The 23,370-nt window shown below is 36.2% G+C and overlaps 1 protein-coding gene across 3 annotated transcripts in view; it reads right to left on the reverse strand.

The window, feature by feature from the left end:
• Nucleotides 1–23,370, reverse strand: part of SCAPER (S-phase cyclin A associated protein in the ER) — a 475,492-nt gene that overhangs the window by 335,370 nt on the left and 116,752 nt on the right. For all 3 annotated transcript variants that reach the window (XM_036843858.1, XM_036843856.1, XM_036843857.1), the window contains exons 7-8: nucleotides 18,503–18,619; nucleotides 8,952–9,112 (exon numbers count right to left, since the gene is read on the reverse strand). In XM_036843858.1, coding sequence (XP_036699753.1) covers nucleotides 8,952–9,112; nucleotides 18,503–18,619 — 278 coding nt within the window. The remainder of the gene's footprint in view (nucleotides 1–8,951; nucleotides 9,113–18,502; nucleotides 18,620–23,370) is intronic.

A 23,370-nucleotide genomic window follows, 5' to 3' on the forward strand; every position in this document is an offset into this window, starting at 1 on the left:
TAGGCATAGAGGGAACTATCCTCAACATAATAAAGGCCATATATGACAAACCCACAGCCAACATCGTCCTCAATGGTGAAAAACTGAAACCATTCCCGCTAAGATCAGGAACAAGACAAGGTTGCCCACTCTCAACACTATTATTCAACATAGTTTTGGAAGTTTTAGCTACAGCAATCAGAGAAGAAAAAGAAATAAAAGGAATCCAAAAAGGAAAAGAAGAAGTAAAGCTGTCACTGTTTGCAGATGACATGATACTATACATAGAGAATCCTAAAGATGCTACCAGACAACTACTAGAGCTAATCAATGAATTTGGTAAAGTAGCAGGATACAAAATTAATGCACAGAAATCTCTTGCATTTCTATACACTAATGATGAAATCTGAAAGTGAAATTAAGAGAACAGTCCCATTTACCATTGCAACAAAAAGAATAAAATATCTAGGAATAAACCTACCTAAGGAGACAAAAGATCTGTGTGCAGAAAATTATAAGATACTGATGAAAGAAATTAAAGATGATACAAATAGATGGAGAGATATACCATGTTCTTGGATTGGAAGAATCAACATTGTGAAAATGACGCTACTACCCAAAGCAATCTACAGATTCAATGCAATCCCTATCACTCTACTACTGGCATTTTCCACAGTAGTAGAACAAAAAATTTCACAATTTGTATGGAAACACAAAAGACCCTGAACAGTCAAAGCAATCTTGAGAAAGAAAAGTGGAGCTGGAGGAATCAGGCTTCCTGACTTCAGACTATATATACTACAAAGCTACAGTAATCAAGACAGTATGGTACTGGCACAAAAACAGAAATACAGATCAATGGAACAGGATAGAAAGCCCAGAGATAAATCCACGCACATATGGTCACCTTATGTTTGAGAAAGGAGGCAAGAGTATACAATGGAGGAAAGACTGCCTCTTCAATAAGTGGTGCTGGGAAAACTGAACAGCTACATGTAAAAGAATGAAATTAGAACACTCCCTAACACCATACACAAAAATAAACTCAAAATGGATTAAAGATCTAAATGTAAGGCCAAACTCTATAAAAGTCTTAGAGGAAACACAGGCAGAACACTCTATAACATAAATCACAGGAGATCCTTTTTGACCCACCTCCTAGAGAAATGGAAATAAAAACAAAAATAAACAAATGAGACCTCATGAAACTTAAAAGCTTTTTTGCACAGCAAAGGAAAACATAAACGAGATCGAAAGACAACCCTCACAATGGGAGAAAATATTTACAAATGAAGCAACTGACAAAGGATTAATCTCCAAAATATACAAGCAGCTCACGTGGCTCAATATCAAAAAAACAAATCCAAAAATGGGCAGAATACCTAAATAGACATTTCTCCAAAGAAGATATACAGATTGCCAACAAACACATGAAAAAATGCTCAACATCACTAATCATTAGAGAAATGCAAATCAAAACTACAGTGAGGTATCACCTCACACCGGTCAGAATGGCTGTCATGAAAAAATGCTGGAGAGGGTGTGGAGAAAAGGGAACCCTCTTGAACTGTTGCTGGGAATGTAAATTGATACAGCACTATGGAGTACAATATGGAGGTTCCTTAAAAATCTAAAAATAGAACTACCATATGAGCCAGCAATCTCACTACTGGGCATATACCCTGAGAAAACCATAATTCAAAAAGAGTCATGTACCACAATGTTCATTGCAGCACTATTTACAATAGCCAGAACAAGGAAAACAACCTAAGTGTCCATCAACAGATGAATGGATAAAGAAGATGTAGCACATATATACAATGGAATATTACTCAGCCATAAAAAGAAACGAAACTGAGTTATTTGTAGTGAGGTGGATGGACCTAGAGCCGGTCAATCAGAGTGAAGTAAGTCAGAAAGAGAAAAACAAATACCGTATGCTTACTCATATATATGGAATATAAAGAAAAAGAAAAAAAATGGTTCTGATGAACCTAGAGGCAGGACAGGAATGAAAACACAGACATAGAGAATGGACTTGAGGACACGGGGAGGGGAAAGATAAGCTGGGACAAAGTGAGAGAGAAACACTGACATATATACACTACCAAATGTAAAACAGATAGCTAGTGGGAAGCAGCTGCATAGCACAGGGAGATCAGCTCGGTGTTTTGCCACCACCTAGAGGGGTTGGATATGGAGGTTGGGAATGAGACGCAAGAGGGAGGGTATATGGGGATATACGTATGCATATAGTGATACAACAGAAAGTAACACAACATTGTAAAGCAATTATACTCCAATAAAGATATTAAAGGAAAAAAGAAAAAAAAATGCCCTGGAATAATCCCAACCTGACTGTGATTTGTTATCATTTTTATTTATCACTGTATTCAATTCACTAATATGTTGTTCAATGTTCAAGAGAAAATGTTTTATTATAATATCCTTTTTAGGTTTTGATATTAAGGTTATAAAATGATCTCTCTTTTATTCTGAGGAAGAGTTTCTTTAAGATTGAATGTAACTTTACCTAAAATGTTTGGAAGAATTCACAGGTGAAGCCATTTTGACCTGGAATTTTCTTTGTGAAAAAATGTTTCATTATTAACTCACATTTTTTTAATACTTATAAGTTCCTTCAAGCTTTTCTAATTCTTGCTATGCAACTTTTGTTATGTTTTTCAAGTTGTTAATTTTTTCTAAATTACTAAATTTAGTGTATAATATTGCTCATAATTTCTTTTTAACATTTTTGGGATCTGTGCCAATGCCCCTGTTTCATTCCTGGTGCTAGGCCTTGTCTCCTCTTTTTCTTGGTATTACTAGAAGTCTGTTAATTTTATTGGTCTATTTGAAGAACTACATTTTGGCTTTGTTAATTTTTCTCTATTCTCTCCTGTATTTTTCCTTCCATATTCCTTGGGTCTAGCTTGTTCTTTTCTAACTTCTTAAGATGGACAGAGTATGGATTTTAGGTTTTCCTCCTTTCTAATTGGTGTAATTGAGGCTAGAAATTTTCCTCAAAGCATAGCTTTACCCTAATCCCAAAGATTTTAAATGTTCATTTTTATTCAACTGACATTTTCTAATTTTCAGTGTGATTTCTTCCCTGACTCATGGATTATTCACACATAAATTCCAAACTTCCAAAAATCTGAGAATTGTACAGCTATCTTTTTGTAATGAATTTCTAACTTCATTCCACTGTGTTAAGACAGACAGAATAAGTTCAATCATCTGAAAGTTGTTGAAACTTGTTTAATGTGTCAATTTTGGTAAATATTCCATGTGTGCTTGAATATGTATTTGGACTTACAGCCATGACAAAGTAGCCTGTATTAAAATTAATCTTCTTCCTGCCGAACACAACTACAAGAGCTAGATGAAATATATAAATGAATTGTTTAAAGGCATTGGAAAGCAACCAATATAGGCAAGATTTGAGGAACTACAATTCTTGAGAATAGAGACAACAACGTGAGATCCATATTCACCCTAGAATTTTCCCTGAAGACTGCTGGAATTCACAGAGCAGGAAAGTGAGTTCTAGCAGAAACCAGCAGTCCTATCTAGCTAAGACAGATATTGGAGTTCGATGAGTCTAAAGCAACTGGGGCTTCAGGGGAAAAAATCTTGGAGAGGGGGAAACTGCAGGAAAGTAAGCCAAAAGAATCTGCATTCAATCTTCCCCTAAGAAGTCTGACAACTGCTAAGCTTTGCATATACAGGGCAAGATTCCAAGACACCCAGCAGAAAACAGCAGCTGGGATGCTAATGAACTAAGCAGATATTGTAGCAACTGTATGGTGCTAAGAAACAAAAGTTGGAATTCAGGAATGAAGTGGTCTTGGCAAGCACCCCAGGTTTGCAGTTGAGACCCCAAAAGGAACAAGAAAAAACTAAAACACATCAACTTTAATAAAACCTCAAGCCAAACCTTGACAGGATTAAGGTGCTCTGCTTGTTCTCTACCTTACTGCCATAAAAAACTATATATTTTTAGAAGAAGCCTCTATAACTTTTAGTATACAATGTTAAACATTCAATTAGGATGCCTCAATATGAGGCATCCTAATCAAAAAGAGTAAAATAACTGAAAACTGCCCCAAAAATGTTTTGTAAACTAACAAACTCACAGGTGGTTCAAACATTTTACTTTTCAGACACAGATTTTTAAAATAGCTATTATTAATATGTTCAAGAAGATATGGATTAGACATACAGAACAGAGGATGAGTAGAATGACTAGAAGACATATCAGTAAAAAGTTTCCAGATTGAAGCAACAAAAGGGAAAAAATGGAAAAGAAAAAGCATTAGTTGTTAGACTTATCAATTATGTCAAGTTCATTAATCAGGTCGTTTACATATTTTTGATCTTTACTGATCTTTATCTACAGGTACTATCATTTGAGACAGTTATGGTAAAATCTCCCAGTGTAAATATAGACTTTTTTTCAATTTTTCCTTTCAGTCCTGTCAGGGTTTGCTTTATATGTTTAAAAGATATGTTATGTACATATAAATTTAGAATTACTTTATCTCTCTGTTGAAATGACCCTTTAATAATTTTTAAAAATCTCTCTTTAAAATGTTTCTTGGCTGCTCTTATTTCGTCTGGTAACAATACTAGCTTTGATTTGAATGGGGTATGTATAGAATATCTTTCCCTGTCTTTTTCTTTTGACTCTTCTACGTCTTAATATTGAAGGTGTATCTCTTATAAGCAGAATACAATTGGGCTTTATTTTTAAGAGTTTTATAATCTTCGTTTTAAAAATTTAATATTTAGACCATTTACATTTAATGTAGGGATCGATACATTTGCATTTACTTCTATTACATTATAATTCTTTTTTTGATTTGTCTTATCTGTTTTGTGTTTCTTTTTTTCCTCTTCTCTTGCTTTCTTTTGGATTGATCAAAAAGATTATTAGTTGAACATTCTTTCATTCTTCTTTGTGGTTTTCCTGAATTTATAACACAGCGTTGACTTATGTCTAATGCAAACAAGCACTTTTGTAACTTCTTAGACAATGCTAGAACCTAGAAAATATAAACTCCATTTATTCCTCTCTTATCTTTTGGGTTACTGTCATAAATTTTCATTCTACATATAAGTCAAGCTCCACAAGACATTGTTTCACACAATCAATACACATTTAATGTTATCTGTATGTTTATTCCTTCTAGAGTTCTTCATTCCTTCATGCATTTCTGGGATTCTATCTGGGATCATTTTCCTGCCATCTGAAGAACTCTGTCGTGTTTCTTTTAGTGTAGGTCTGATTACAAATTCTCTCAATTTTTATTCATCTAGAACTACCTTTATTTCACCTTCATTTTTGAAGGTTATTTTTGCTGGATGCAGAATTCTATCTCGCCAGTTATCTTCTTTCAGCACCTTAAAGATCTCATTCCACTGCCATCTGGCTTTCATCAGCTCTAAGTTGACTCTTGCTCATTTGAAAAGTCTTTTTTTTTTTAAAGCTGTGACTACTTGCAAAGATTTTCTCTTTCTTTGATTTTTAGTATTTTTATTATATTGCATCTAGGTGAGATTTGTTTTGTATTTTTCCTACTTGGAGTTTATAGTGGTTCTTGAATATAAGACAATATCTTTTGACAGTTTGGGGAAATCTTCAGTGATTACCTCCTAAAAGGTTGCTTTTGTACCATTCATTCCATCCCTTCATAGACTCCACTTACAGGTGTGCCTCTTATGCTCTTCTCTGCATTCTCCTCTTTCTCTCTCTTTTCTCTCCATGATATAGCCTCAGTACTGACTTAGAATTAATTCAATCCCAACTCTCCTAAATTTTAAATCTCTTTTCAATGTGGGTAAACACATTAGTTGTTTTAAGAATTTCATTTATCTTCCTGGATTCCTCCCTTCCAGGGCACTGTGACCATAAAAAAATCTGGACTGGCTGCTATCTAGACATGTACACAGCAATCATTCTGGGATCACCACCACAGAATTATTACCTTTGCCTCGTCTCTGTACAGGCTCCCTCTGGTAGTGATAGTGTCCATAGAGTTAAAAATCTTTTGAGACCTAGAATGTTTGAAAATGTCTTTAATCTACTCTCACATCTAATGGATAATTTGGCTGGACATAGGATTTTAGCTTAGAAATTATTTTCCTCCAGAATTTTGAAGACATTGCTCAATTTTTTTGTGGCTTCTAGTGATAATTCTGCAAAAGCAGGTGTCATTCTGATTCTTGGTCATTTGTATATAAACTGATTCTTTTCTCTAATTTTTTAGAGCCTCTCATCATCTGTAGTACTCATAAATTTCCCAATATGTTTTGATGTCACTGTATTTTCATCCATCATAGTGGGCACTTAATGGGCTCTTTTGGTTAAAACCTTATTATCTTTCTGTTAAAGAAAATTTCCTTTAATTATTTCATGACTTCTTCCTTTTCCTTTATCTTTCTATAATCCATGTTATTCAAATAGTGGATAGTCCCAGTATCTATTTTTATATAATAAGCCTAAAACTCAGCATCTTAAAATACTAACCATGTTATTTCCATGCAATTCTTTGAGTCAGGAATCTGAAGAGTGCTCAGTTTGGTGGGGGGAGGTGTAGGAGGGGGCTCATCTCATCTCCACATGGTGTCAGCTAGGGTGGTTCAACTGAGACCAGAGAATTCACGATAGCTTCACCACATGCCCAAAGCTTTCATACTAGTTACTGGCTGAGACTAAGTTCTTCTTCTCCTGGCTAGTTTCTCTTCACATGGTCTCTCATTATTCAGCAGCCTATCTTGGGCTTCTTTACATGGTAGCTGGCTTCCAACAAGGAGAAAATTAAAGCTGCAAGCCCTCTTACCAGCTAGGTTGGGAATTTACCAAACCTCACTCTAGATACATTCTATTGATCATATCAAGTCACAGGACCAACCAAAGATTCAAGGCGAGGGAAAACAGACTCTACCACTTGACAGTGGAAGTGGCATGCATGCACAGGGATGAGAGAAACTGTTCACACCCAACTTTGCAGACAATCTACCACAGGCCACAATCTGGCTTCAGATTGCCTAAGTCTTCCAAGACTACCAGACATTCATCAATTAGAGAATCAGCCTTGAAGACCAATATCTCATGACCTATATCAGATTTGGAAGTGTTCCTCAGATGTGGGTTCTCTTGATCTGGAAACCTGGCAGTTCAAGTAGAAGAGGGGTTGAAGTGGAAGCGAGATTGAGGCATCTCAACACTATCTTTATCCATAGTCTTCTACTTAGTCTCATTGTTTGCAATACAGTACCACCACCTTCCAATGTGTCTGGTATCCCTCAGGTCAAATACCATCTTTTGTACCTTCTCTAGAAACTAAACCTCCAATATTCTGTAAGGTGAGAGAGATACATCTACTCTCATCCTACTACTCAGAGTTATGGGGAAGTAGGGAGGATTCGAGATTCTTCTTATAATCCCTACCTATACCCTCACTTCCAGAGATACCTGCTCCCACCAATTTCTGATCCTTTTGGAAGTTATGTGGATCAAATTGGATTGCTTGACAGTTTTGCCCACCCTCTGAGCTGAGGATTCAGCTAGCTTACTCAAATGTCACAACTGGTCTTGCTATTTTCCAACTTCCAAAAATTTGTTCATATCATCTCTTCTCCTGTCTCTTTTTCCTTAAGTCCTTTCATACCATTTTAGTTGAGTCTGGGGAAAAAGCAAAGTAACTGCATGTGCTCACTCTGTCATCTTTAACAAAAATCAATTTTATAGCATATCATTACAAACTTGAGTATTATACCTACTGTAATTATAAATTACTTAAGATATATACCATAATTCACTGTGCATAACAGTGCATCAAAACCCCACAACTGAAAACCAAAGTGGTCAAAAAAAAAATTCCTTGGTATATTAACGAGTATTTTTAAGCCTAGTCATAATGAAGATCTATCATTTCACTTCAACCAAACGGGTCACACTCATAAATAATCTGAGAGTACTGCTTTAAACAAAACCATGATATGTGCTAATACTATAATTCCTTTAAGTTATTTTGCAGTTTTGATTTTTTAACACATTTCTCTCAGACTTTCAAGACAAAGACACTAAACTTTATGATTCCACATTTTCCTACCTTTTCCTAAGAAAGAACTCATACCTACTCTTAATTTTCTACTTCCTCAATAGAGAAAGCAAGGGCAATATATTCCATAAAAGTAAGGTATATATCTGAAATAAGCCAATACAACTTACTGAGACCAAAATGGAAAAACAGCACAACAACAACAATATCAATAATGCAAAGGTGGCAATACCTTTGTTATATCCAATAAAACATTTCTTTATGAACCAAAAAACTCCAAAGTGATCCTGCATTGAATAGAAAAGGAAGCAGTATTCTCAAGTTGTTCCTTAACTAATAAGACAAACTCATTATTACTTACTATCACTCTAAAATCCAAGCCTCTAAAGATGTATAAAAATCCACTCTGGATTTATGAAGGAAACTCCTATGGAATCAATTCAGATGAATCTTCAGAATTACAGCCCTTCTATTTATTTTTGCCCCTTTATTATTCTGATGGTATGGAAAACAGATATGTGAGTAAAGATAAACACATGATATTATTTTAGTACCAAAACAGTATTTAAATATTAATGAAGTACTGACATGACATTTTAAAGTGTATACCACCTAGAAGATGAACTACTTTATTTCTTTTCTACTTTGTCTTATAAATGAACTGACAAAAGATATCATTCTCCTTACAGTTTACACAGGGCAAACCTGAGACTAGAATGATCTCCAAAAGTTTTCATACAGTTTTTAAGATGATTTTATGATTTTAACTAAGGCAAATTAACATATAAATGATGCACAAAGATAAATATATAATGTTATTAGCACCAACTTCAAATAAAATAAATATCTCCACATAAATCTACTTGTCTAATACATAAAAAAGGTTGATTCAAAGTCACTTGCCATTTTTGCGGGAAGGCTTCTGCACTGTCATTGGTGGGCAAGATTGGGCAGGTGTTACATCCGAAGAAGCAGTAGAACCTGTATGATGAGCCTTTACCTTGTCAGCCCAACTGACACCTGTGGGAGCCAGACGTGGAGCAGCCACTGTGCCAGGTGAACCCCTATGGAGAAAATGACAGCATTTAATAAATCAAATATAAGTTGAAATTTTAAATATATAGTTAATATTTTTAAATGCATTATGTGTGTGTATGTGTATCCACATACATAAAATAACATACTACCATAGCAATTTAAGGCAAATATACTCATAAATTTATCTTGTTCTAGTACTTCATTACTATACCATAACATATTGTATGGGAACAAATATAACAAAAAAGCTCTCACCAGACTGGTTTAAAAGAAAATTTCAGTTAAATGGGGAATCTTAAAAAAATGCATATATTTTTTATTTAAAATTTTATTTTCATTTAAAACTCATATCTTTTAATAATATAAATGTGCATTAATTTGCCAATTTATCAATGTAGGCATTATTAAAACAGGCTTTTTTGTGTATATTATTTCATACATGAACCACAAGTATGATGCCTCATTGACAATGTCCAATTTTGTTTTCTTTAAAATGGAGTGATAATTTAGTGACACCTATTAAATAATCTAAGTACACAATCCTCCTCAATTTTAATAATATTTTCCCCAATCATTCACAGTTGTCCTATCCACTCCTCATTTGACAGCAAAATTTAACAGTTCACTTTATGAAAGCTTTCCAAAAACTTATCTTAGTTTTCAAAGAAACAATGACTCTTTTACACTCACATTTTAGTGGTTTACTTAGTATTTAAGTTATGAGTTAGAATATAGACAACTTGAATAAACAAGTTTGGTAACTAACTGCATAGCCTAAAGCATTTAACTCAACCAGTAAGAACAGAATTAAGTGTATAAACTAAAGTAAGCCTATAAGCCACAATTTTTCAGCATGCTTAAACATGTTTTACAATGATAATAAAGAGTGTCAATTAATCCAATGATATAATACATGGAGATCAGTATGAGAACCTTTACTATGCATGCATTAAAGACTTCCAGGTTAAAATAAACCATGCACTATACAATACTCTGAACCACAGACCAATGGACTGCATTACAGGGAAATTTCCCTTAAAATGGTGATAGAATATAAAAACATTTGGTTTTATTTGCTTATACGTCTTTCCCCACTCCACTAAGGTCCAATTATTATAAGGTTCCAAAGTCCATCAACCTTCACCTAAGGCAATATTATCTAATAATCTCATATGAAAGCAAAAAATTGGTTCTACTGAATAACACTTTTTGAGCTCTTAGTAAGGGCCAAGTATTGATACAATGCTAGATGCTTGTGATAGAGAAGATATGACAAGCATCTTGCCTTAAAGAAGGTCATAATATAAGTACAAAGAGTAAACAAACATTAAAAATTTTAACACACTGAGGGTTTGAGGCGGCTGCTGTTGCGGGGCAGATGAGGCAACTCAGCAAGCCACTCCAGGAAGCCAGTCACAGGAGAGCAATGCTTTGGACCTGCCATCCGCTTATGACATACGGGATTATGTGTTGCAGAGACCCAGCCAGAAGGTCCACATTGAGGCTTTTAGTTCTGAGGGAGCCCTTTCTATTCCTTGCTCTTGTGATGTGGATCCAGCTGTGTGGCTGACAAGGTCTTGGTGCTCCGACCTGAGACTCTGAGGTGGGAGAGCTGAATACAGGACACTGCACCATCAGAGACCTGCCGGCCCCACATAATATCAATTGGCGAGAGCTCTCACAGACATCTCCATCTCAATGCTAAGACCCAGATGCACCCAACGACCAGCAAATTCCAGTGCTGGACACTCCATGCCAAACAGCTAGAAAGACAGGAACACAAACCCATCCATTAGCAGAGAGGCTGCCTAAAATCATACTAAGTTCACAGACACCCAAAGCACACAACCACATGCGTCTCTACCCACCAGAAAGACAAGATCCAGCCCCACCCACCAGAACACAGGCACCAGTCCCTTCTACCAGGAAGCCTACACAGGTCACTAAACCAACCTCACCCACTGAGGGCAGAAACCGAAAACAACGGGAACTACGAAGGTGCAGCCTGCAAAAAGGAGACCCCAAACACAGTAAGTTAAGCAAAATGAGAAGACAGAGAAATACGCACCAGATGAAGGAGCAAAGTAAAAACCCACCAGACCAAACAAATGAAGAGGAATTAGGCAGTCTACTTGAAAAAGAATTCAGAGTAATGATAGTAAAGATGATCCAAAATCTTGGAAACAGAATAGAGAAAATACAAGAAACACTTAACAAGGACCTAGAAGAACTAAAGAGCAAACAAACAAAGATGAACAATACAATAAATGAAATTAAAAATTCTCTAGAAGGGATCAATAGCAGAATAACTGAGGCAGAAGAATGGATAAGTGACTTAGAAAATAAAAGAGTGGAAATAACTACCGCAGATCAGAATAAAGAAAAAAGAATGAAAAGAATTGAGGACAGTCTCAGAAACCTCTGGGACAACAATGAACGCACCAACATTCAAATTATAGGGGTCCCAGAAGAAGAAGAGAAAAAGAAAGGGACAGAAAATAGTTGAAGAGATTATGGTTGAAAACTTCCCTAATATGGGAAAGGAAATAGTCAATAAAGTAAAGGAAGCACAGAGAGTCCCATACAGGATAAATCCAAGGAGAAACATGCCAAGACACATATTAATCAAGCTATCAAAAATTAAATACAAAGAAAAAATATTAAAAGCAGCAAGGGAAAAGCAACAAATAACGTACAAGGGAATCCCCATGAGGTTAACAGCTGATCTTTCAGCAGAAACTCTGCAAGCCAGAAGAGTGGCAGGACATATTTAAAGTGATGACAGGGAAAAACCCACAACCAAGATTACTCTCCCCAGCAAGGATCTCATTCAGATTAGACACAGAAATTAAAAGCTTTACAGACAAGCAAAAGTTAAGAGACTTCAGCACCACCAAAACAGCTTTACAACAAATGCTAAAGGAACTTCTCTAGGCAGGAAACACAAGAGAAGGAAAAGACCTACAATAACAAACCCAAAACAATTAAGAAAATGGTAATAGGAACACACATATCGATAATTACCTTAAATGTAAATGGATTAAATGCTCCAACCAAATGATATAGACTGGCTGAATGGATACAAAAACAACACCCATATATATGCTGTCTATAAGAGACCCACTTCAGACCTAGGGAAACATACAGACCAAAAGTGAGGGGATAGACAAAGATATTCCATGCAAATGGAAATGAAAAGAAAGCTGCAGTAGCAATTCTCATATCAGACAAAATAGACTTTAAAATAAAGACGATTAAAAGAGACAAAGAAGGACACTACATTATGATCAAGGGATCGATCCAAGAAGAAGATATGACAATTGTAAATATTTATGCACCCAACATAGGAGCACCTCAATACATCAGGCAAATGCGAACAGCCATAAAAGGGGAAATCGACAATAACACAGTAATAGTAGGGGACTATAACACCCCACTATGGTCTCATAGACCACAATGCTATGAGACTAGAAATCAATTACAGGAAAAAAAAACTGTAAAAAATACAAACACATGGAAGCTAAACAGTACACTACTAAATAACCAAGAGATCACTGAAGAAATCAAAGAGGAAATCAAAAAATACATAGAAACAAACGACAATGAAAACACAATGACCCAAAACCTAGGGGATGCTGCAAAAGCAGTTCTAAGAGGGAAGTTTATACCAATACAATCCTACCTCAAGAAACAAGAAACATCTCAAATAAACTACCTAACCTTACACCTAAAGCAATTACAGAAAGAAAAATAAAAAAACCCCAAAGTTAGCAGAAGGAAAGAAATCATAAGGATCAGATCAGAGATAAATGAAGAAGAAATAAAGGAAACAATAGAAAGAACAATAAAACTAAAAGCTGGTTCTTTGAGAAGATAAACAAAATTGATAAACCATTAGCCAGACTCATCAAGAAAAAAAGGGAGAAGACTCAAATCAGCAGAATTAGAAATGAAAAAGCAGAAGTAACAACTGACACTGCAGAAGAACAAAGGATCATGAGAGATTACTACAAACAACTCAGCAGAATTAGAAATGAAAAAGCAGAAGTAACAACTGACACTGCAGAAAAACAAAGGATCATGAGAGATTACTACAAACAACCATATGCCACTAAAACAGACAACCTGAAAGAAAAGGACAAATTCTTAGAAAAGCACAACCTTCCGAGACTGAACCAGGAAGAAATAGAAAATATAAACAGACCAATCACAAACAATGAAATTGAAACTCTGATTAAAAATCTTCCAACAAGCAAAAGCCCAGGACCAGATGGCTTCACAGGCGAATTCTAGAGAATTCATTTAGAGAAGACCTAATAACACCTATCCTTCTCAAACACTTCCAAAATATAGCAGAAAGAGGAACACTCCCAAACTCATTCTACAAGGCCACCATCACTCTGATACCAAAACCAGACAAAGATGTCACAAAAAAAGAAAACGACAGGCCAGTATCACTGATGAACATAGATGCAAAAATCCTCAACAAAATACTAGCAAACAGAATCCAACAGCACATTAAAAGGATCATATACCATGATCAAGTGGGGTTTACCCCAGGAATGCAAGGATTCTTCAATATATGCAAATCAATCAATGTGATACAACATAATAATAAATTGAAGGATAAAAACCATATGACCATCTCAACAGATGTGGAAAAAGCTTTTCACAAATTGAACACCCACTTACGAAAAATACGCTCCAGAAAGTAGGCATAGAGGGAACCTACCTCAACATAATAAAGGTCATATATGACAAACCCACAGCAACATGGTTCTCTATGGTGAAAAACTGAAACCATTACCTCTAAGACCAGGAACAAGACAAGGTTGCCCACTCTCACCAAGATTGTTCAACACAGTTTTGGAAGTTTTAGCCACAGCAATCAGAGACAAGAAACAAATAGAAGGAATCCAAGTCCGAAAGAAAAAGTAAATTGTCACTGTTTGCAAATGACATCATACTATACATAGAGAATTCTAAAGATGCACCAGAAAACTACTAAAGCCAATCAATGAATTTGGTAAAGTAGCAGGACACAAAATTAATGCACAGAAATCTCTTGCATTCCTATACACTAATGATGAAAAATCTGAAAGAGAAATTAAGGAAACACTCTCATTTACCACTGCAACAAAAAGAATAAAATACCTAGTAATAAACCTACCTAAGGAGACAAAACACCAGTATGTGGAAAACTATAAGACACTGATGAAAGAAATTAAAGACGATACAAACAGATAGAGAGATATAGCATGTTCTTGGACTGGAAAAGTCAACATTGTGAAAATGACTATACTACCCTAAGCAATCTACAGATTCAATGCAATCCCTATCAAACTACCAATGGCATTCTTCACAGAATTAGTACAAAAAATTTTACAATTCGTATGGAAATGCAAAAGACTCCGAATAGTCAAAGCAATCTTTAGAAAGAAAAACGGAGCTGGAGGAATTAGGCTCCCTGACTTCAAACTATACTACAAAGCTACAGTAATCAATACAGTATGGTACTGGCACAAAAACAGAAATACAGATCAATGGTAAAGGATAGGGAGCCCAGAGATAAACCCACGCACATATGGTCACCTTATCTTTGAGGAAGGAGGCAAGAATATACAGTGGAGAAAAGACAGCCTCTTCAATAAGTGGTGCTGGGAAAACTGGACAGCTACATGTAAAAGAATGAAATTAGAACACTCCCTAACACCATTCACAAAAATAAACTCAAAATGGATTAAAGACCTAAATATAAATATAAGGCCAGACTCTATAAAACTCTCAGAGGAAAACATAGGCAGAACACTCTATGACATAAACCACAGCAAGATCCTTTTTGCCCCCAACTCCTAGAGAAATGGTAATAAAAACAAAAATAAACAAATGGGACCTAATGAAACTTAAAAGATTTTGCACAGCAAAGGAAACCATAAACAAGATGAAAAGACAACCCTCAGAATGGGAGAAAATATTTGCAAATGAAGCAACTGACAAAGGATTAATCTCCAAAATATACAAGCAGCTCATGCAGCTTAATATCAGAAAAACAAACAACCCAATCCAAAAGTGGTCAGAAGACCTAAATATACATTTCTCCAAAGAAGATATACAGATTGTCAACAAACAGATGAAAGGATGCTCAACATCACTAATCATTAGAGAAATGCAAATCAAAACTACAATGAGATATCACCTCACACCAGTCAGAATGGCCATCATCAAGAAATCTACAAACAATAAATGCTGGAGAGGGTGTGGAGAAAAGGGAACCCTGCTGCACTGTTGGTGGGAATGTAAATTGATACAGCCACTATGGAGAACAGTATGGAGGTTCCTTTAAAAACTAAAAAGAGAACTACCATACGACCCAGCAATCCCACTACTGGGCATATATGCTGAGAAAACCATAATTCAAAAAGAGTCATGTACCACAGTGTTCACTGCAGCTCTATTTACAATAGCCAGGAGATGGAAGCAACCTAAGTGTCCATTGACATATGAAATGGAAAAAGAAGATGTGGCACATATATACACTGGAATATTACTCAGCCATAAAAACAAAAAGAAACTGAGTTATTTGTAGTGGTGGATGGACCTAGATTCTGTCATACAGAGTGAAATAAGAAAGAGAAAAACAAATACCGTATGCTAATGCATATATATGGAATCTAAAAAAAAAAAAAAAGGTCTGATGAACCTAGGGGCAGGACAGGAATAAAAACGCAGATGTAGAGAATGGACTTGAGGACACGGGGAGGGGGAAGGGTAAGCTGGGATGAAGTGAGAGAGTAGCATTGACATATATACACTACTAAATGTAAAATAGATAGCTAGTGGGAAGAAGCTGCATAGCACAGAGAGATCAGCTCGGTGCTTTGTGACCACCTAGAGGGGTGGGATAGGGAGGATGGGAGGGAGACGTAAGAGGTAGGGGATATGGGGATATATGTATACATATAGCTGATTCACCTTGTTATACAGCAGAAGCTAACCCACCATTGTAAAGCAATTATACTCCAATAAAGATGTTAAAAAATATTTTTAACACATTGAAAATCTAATAATATAAGTATATGGAAGGTTCAGCAGTAACAAGAGATAAAAATGACTGTGACACGGTAGGGTGGGGTGGGCAGTGAGGGGAGCAGTAAGAAGCCATGAAGAAAGGGTAAGTTTTACCAGAAGAAAGATAACTGACCAAGTAAACTACTCACCAATCCTCACACTACACATCAAATTTTAAGACTCACTCTAAAGAACTAAAGTCCAAACAAATTTTTGTCTTTAAAAACAAATTTTGCCAGGGAAATTTAAGGAAAACAACAGTGACGACTGTGATGAACAATATCATAGCTGACAGAGCTGTCAACAGCATTTTGGGCAAACAGGGGCTGACTTAAAAGGAAAAGTTGGAGAATGAGAAGTCCCTAGGGGGCTTTGGAAAGCTCCCATATATTCCTGGAAATGAAGAAGGCCCCACACATGTGCAGGGTTGTGTGCAATCCCAGGAAAGATCAGAGAAGGCCCTGATCTCTCACCTCTGACTGACCTTGAGGCTCTGAGGAAGCAGGAACTGAGAGTAAAGGCAGAACTGTAAACTCCAGAGCACCGAAGACATAGTGATCACATGTAAGACCAGACAAGAGCTAGGAGATTTACTGGTTCAAGGCGATTTACTGGTTCAAGGCATTGAAGGAAACCTCTGTCAAATCGTTAGTTGACAACTAAGATAACTGAGCAGAGACTTTAGTGACTACACATGACAAAGAACATAGACTTCAGAAAACTAGTTCAAGGAAGTCACTAAACAAACAAATAGTAATAAAACCACCACCACTAAACAGCCACAACAACAAATCCTGGAAAGGGTAGCAATCCGATCCCCAGAGCTGTCACATTATATTATTTAAAATATCCAGTTTTTAACAAAAAAAAATAAGATATGCAAAGAAACAGGAAGGTACGGCCTACTCACAGACACACTAAAAGAGCAGTAACTGAAATAGGTCCTCAAGGAAGCCTGAACTTTGGACTTATTAGGCAAAGACTTTACATGAGCTATTATAAATATGTTCAAATAATATCTAAGAACAAAAGGCAACCACATCTAAAAATAAAGTATGATAACAACGTTTCATCAAATACAGAATATCAATAAAGAAAGATTAAATATAAAAAAGAACTACATAGATGTTCTGGAGTTGAAAAGTACAATAATGGAAATGAAAAATTCACCAGAGGGGCTCAACAGCATAACTGGGCTTGCAAAATAAAAAAACAGCAAATTTGAAGAGAGGTAAAGTGAGATTATCTAACCCAAGAAACACAAAGAGAAAAGAATGCAGACATTTGAACAGAGTCTCCAAGACCTGTGGAACACCATCATGAGTACCAGCACAGGTATAGTGGGATTCCCAGAGGAGAGAAAGGGACAGAAGGAATATCTGCAGAAATAATGGACAAAAACTTCCCAAATTTGATGAAAAACATTCATCTACAAATCCAAAAGCTCAACAACCTGAAGTAGGATAAACTCAGAGATCCACACCTAAATACATCATAGTCAACTACTGAAAACCAAAGACAAAGAGAGAATTCTGAGAGCAGCAAGAGAAAACTGAGGCATCTCATGAAAGGATTCCCAATAAGAACAACAGTTTATATCTCACCGGAAGCCATGGAAGCCAGAAGGCAGTGAGAGGACATAGTCAAAGTGCTAAAAGAAAAAGACTCTCAACCAAGAATTCTATGCACAGCAAAACTATCCTTCAAAACCTGAAGAATAAGATATTCTCAGATAAACAAAAACTTAGAAAAAATGTCACTAGCAGACCTGCCCAATAAGATATATTAAAGAGAGTTCTTCTGGTTGAAATGATAGGACACTAGACAGTAACTTGAATCCACATGAAGAAATAAAGAGGACCACTAAAAGTAACTACATAGGTAAATTCGAAAGACAATACAAACTTATTTTTTCTTGTAACCCTTTTCTTCTCATTGTGATATAAAAGTCAACGGCATAAAACAATAATTATAAAACTGTGTTGATGAGATTATAATGTATAAAGATATAATCCATATGATAATATGGATAACAGTTTATGATATATTTAGATCATTTGTTGTGAAAGAAATTGCCAGTTGATGTTACAAATCATTTAGCATGAAATATGTTTATGCGTTTTAACTTTTGGATCCTAATTATGTTTGAAAACATAACATTTCCTGAAACTTAAACTTTACTCTCCTGGATATTTTTAACTTTTTATTCAAACAATTTCAAACATAAACAAAAACATATACATGGATATATTTATAGTGAAATATATAGTTTTATAATACTATATTATCCACAAAAAAATTATTTACTATAATGCAAGCCTCAGTAGGCTTTTTTGAGTTCATCTCACCCAAAATTTAAGCTTCTTCGAGCACTTGACGTTACACTTATTCTATCTGTTGACGGACTTGGAATCACATGACGTCCTGGGGACATCTTCTTTACTTCCCATGCCAATGAAGTTGGTCTGCCAATTCAAGACATACAGCAGATTAACAGAGAAAAGGGGTGGCAGGGGGAGGGGTAATCTAATCTTTTCTCTTGGTTGTTAGTGCATGAAAACATAAGCAGGTCAAAATTTTTCCCTAGTGCATTGTTTACCAGAAAGTTACCATATTACCAGTAAGTAATCCCAGATGATGCATGGTCCAGGATTTTCCACCCACTACAGCATAGCAACATAACTGTAATTATCTAAAAAAGGGCTCTGGTGTTACAAAGACAGGATATAAACTACTTATATTTTAAAAACTTCCATATATCCAGCTAAAAACACATTAAAAAGACAATGGTACTAATTCTGGCTGCTTGTGTCTAATATCCTTGGAGAGCTAAGTGTGTAGAACTGAGATCAAGGCAGAAATACAGTGGTGAGGGTTTAAATGTAGAATACACAGGAAAATATGAAGTCTTCGTCCTCTACCTCTTAATCACCAGTGAGAGTGACATCATAGACATTTCACTGCTCTTTGCTATAAAAGCTAACTATTCCTCCTTCCTCACTGGCCCAACAACCAATCAGTTGATAGGATGCACAATCTCTACTAAAACGGTTTTTCCGAAGCAACATCTTCTTTATCCTTATGCCCTCAATCAGACCTCCATAACTCCCCAAATCTCCTTGCCTCTTACTCTCCATTTAATCTAGTGATTATGATTTTTTTTCTCATTAAAAAGTGAAATTTATTGTTAGAAAACAAGAAAATTCAGATAGATGATTATCCAAATAAAGTCTAAAGCTTTTGATAATTTATTGCTAAATCGCCTTTCAGAAAGGTTGTAACAAATTACACTTCCACCAGATGAAAAATGCCCATTTTACTTTAACCTTGCCAACAGTTGGTATCTTGTCTTAAAATTTTCATTGGCTTGTGAAAGAGACAGCATTGCTTGCAAAGTCTAAAATATTTACTATGTGGCACTTTACAGAAAAAGTCTGCTGACTCCTGTGCTAGAGTTTCAGTCTTTGATGAGTTCTTTTTCTTACAAGGATTTCAATAAAGATGTTTAGTTGACATAATTCAAAAAGAGTCATGTACCAAAATGTTTATTGCAGCTCTATTTACAATAGCCAGGACATGGAAGCAAACTAAGTGTCCATCATCGGATGAAGGGATAAAGAAGATGTGGCACATATATACAATAGAATATTACTCAGCCATAAAAAGAAACGAAATGGAGTTATTTGTAGTGAGGTGGATGGAGTTAGAGTCTGTCATACAGAGTGAAGTAAGTCAGAAAGAGAAACACAAATACAGTATGCTAACACATATATATGGAATCTAAGGAAAAAAAAAAAAAAAGGTCATGAAGAACCTAGTGGCAAGACAGGAATAAAGACACAGACCTACTAGAGAACGGACTTGAGGATATGGGGAGGGGGAAGGGTAAGCTGTGACAAAGTGAGAGAGTGGCATGGACATATATACACTACCAAACGTGAAATAGATAGCTAGTGGGAAGCAACCACATAGCACAGGGAGGTCAGCTCTGTGCTTTGTGACCACCTAGAGGGGTGGGATAGGGAGGGTGGGAGGGAGGGAGATGCAAGAGGGAAGAGATATGGGAACATATTAATATGTATAACTGATTCACTTTGTTATAAAGCAGAAACTAACACACCATTGTAAAGCAATTATACTCCAATAAAGATGTTAAAAAGAAAAATGTTTAGTTGAAAAAAAAAATTCACTGGCAAAATGGTATTTGCTTTTGTTTTTTAAATTATAATACATTTACTATCATTACAAGTGAGGCTGAACTTTTTCACCAGTCATTTATATTTCATCTTTTGGGATTTGTACATTGGTATCTACTGCCCATTTATCCACTGGGATTTGCATCATTTTCTAATTGATTTGCAATCATTTACTACTACTACTATTATTATTACTATTATGGCTACAAATCTTGTCACATAGATGACATAACTATTTCACTTGTAATTTTTTTTTTATGTAGAAAGGCATATTTTCTTCCTGTTAAATCAAGCCTATAGATATTTTGCTTTGTGCTTTCTGCCTTTGTCTTACAAAGTCCTTACCCACAATAAAAATATATAAATATTTATCTATGTTTTCTTTTCTAAGTATATACAACTTCAGTTTTTACATTTACATTTCAAGTCTGGGTGAGATAAATTTTGATGCATGATTTGAGGAATGAAAGATGGATAATGCCATCTACAGGAAATTTAAGGTTGCTTTCTATATCTGGGAGCTGCCTCAGGAGGCAAAAAGGAGAAATGTTGATAAGTGCTTACGTTAAAAGAGTTGCCTCAGGGCTTCCCTGGTGGCACAGTCGTTAAGAATCCACCTGCCAATGTGGGGGACACGTGTTCGAGCCCTGGTCCAGGAAGATCCCACATGCTGTGGAGCAAAGAAGCACCACAACTACTGAGCCTGCGCTCCAGAGCCCACAAGCCACAACTACTGAAGCCCGCGTGCCGCAACTACTAAAGCTCGCGCGGCTAGAGCCTGTGCTCTGCAACAAGAGAAGCCACCGCAGTGAGAAGCCCGCGCACCGCAATGAAGAGTAGCCCACGCTCACCGCAACTAGAGAAAGCCTGCACACAGCAACGAAGACCCAACGCAGCCATAAATAAATAAATAAATAGATAGATAGATAGATAGATAGATAGATAGATAGATAGATAGATAGATAAATAGTTGCCTCAGGTATATTTTTGTAGGACATGAATAGCTGTTGGACTTGGCCTCACAAGCTTTCGCAATATAATCTTCAACATAGCCACTGTTAGCTTGGAGTTTGCAAGCAAGAAAATAAAAAAATCTAGTTAGCTTTTTTAATGCACTAATGGTTATATTACAGACCCTTTTTGGTTATAAGGAATAGAAACTCCATCAAGTTAAATAAAAAAGAAAAAATTAATAAAGACTTATCGTAAGGATATAAACTGTAAAATGTCAAGGATATCCTCAAGGTGGCTCATGATTAGGGCTGGAAGAGGCAGGCTTTAAAGCAACACTCTTAAACGCTCAAAGACCACATGATTTCTCTCATTTCTGCCTCTCTCTGTACGTCTATTCCATTTTCTTTGAAATTGCTTTCCTCTGCTTATCTTTACAAGGGCAATATAGTCACCAATCACAAATCAGCGTGATGATCTCTTAACTTGGTTCAACCCAGTGAAGGAATGTACCCCCCACCCCTGCCCAATCTAATCACCTATTACCAAGGGGTAAAGACGAAAACTGCTTGTTACAAAGACAACTAGGCTTGACCCACCCAGGGACAGAGTAAAAAATTTTCATTGTGAGAAAAAAATATTAAAAGGATCAACATATCATGGCTTTCTTGAATTTGGTTTCCTGGGAATCAAGACTTCCTTGATTTGTCTCTTGGGATTCCTTTACTCTCTTGATTTCCCCCTGGGACTGATACATTAGGATGGGATAAAAGATACATTCTCTACAGGATGGTTCCACTCACTGAGACTGAACCAAGGTTAAATCCAAGGGAAAGAGGCAGCCTAGGCCTGTTTTCTCTGGGTAAAAAGGCATCATTGTAGCTCCATGTGAACTGACCCATTTCACAAGGGCTCTGGTTTCACTTTTAAGTCTAAACGAAATAGTAAATTGTTCTTTTGCCTTTGCACATAACCAAAATGATACTAAATCCAGTTGGATTACCTATCTCTGGAATATCTCTCAACTCTCCCTAGTGCCTTTACTCTAGTCTGAGTAGCCATCATCTATAAACTATACTGATGAACCTCAACCTTCCCACACTACAGCCAGAAAGATCTTTTAAAAACACAAGCCTGGTAGGTGGTTTCCTTACTTAAGAAATTTTATGGCTCAAAATAAAGTCTAAGGTTTTTATCATGTCTACAGAGTCCTACATAATCTGGTCTCACTCTACCTCTCTAGGCTCCTCTCATGCCACTCTTCCCCTGCTCTCTTCACTCCAGCCCTGCTAAACTCTAAATTCTTGACTACACTGTGCTTTCTTCCACCTCCAGGATATCATATACCATCACCTCTACCTGGAATTACACTTTTCTTCTCTCCTTGTCAAGCTAACTGCTTCTTGATATTTCTGCCTCACTTAAATGTAACCTCCTCCTCCTTGGGGAAGCCCTCCTGGACTTAACAAACTGCATGATGGTGCGTTTTCTTATACTCCCAAAGTATACTACATTTCTTTTGGATGACACTTTGTACACTGCTAGGTGTTTCCTGTCAATGCACTGTGCACTTCATGAGGGCGGGGACTATGTCTGTTTTCTTCACCACAATAGTCCCAGAGCCTGAAACACAGCACTCAGATGTTGTGTGCTGATCCAAATGAAGGTTTCTAAAATATCTCTAATCTCTCATTATTCCCCTAATCTCATCAATTTTCCTCACTGCCTACTATATTAAGAAGAAATACTATACCTTGCCCTACATTGCTGTCACTTCACACACTCTGCACTTCTATAGCTATCTTTATTCCCTTCATCTGAAAGGCCAACCACTTTGTTAAAATCCATCACTTTCTTTAAACACTTCTGTACTCTCCATGAAATCTTTCCTGATCTATCCCCCAAAAGAAATAAGACCCTGTCTTTCACTGAACATCTATAATAGTTTTTCATAGTAGTAAGTTCTATTTTATTCGACCCTTAGACTGAAAATTCATGAAAGGAGTAAATGTATCATATTAGGCAATTAAATTTCTGTACCAGATAAAAGTGCATTGTACTAGTAGGTA

This window comes from Balaenoptera musculus, chromosome 2 (genome assembly GCF_009873245.2).
Source record: "Balaenoptera musculus isolate JJ_BM4_2016_0621 chromosome 2, mBalMus1.pri.v3, whole genome shotgun sequence".
Lineage (NCBI taxonomy): Eukaryota > Metazoa > Chordata > Mammalia > Artiodactyla > Balaenopteridae > Balaenoptera > Balaenoptera musculus.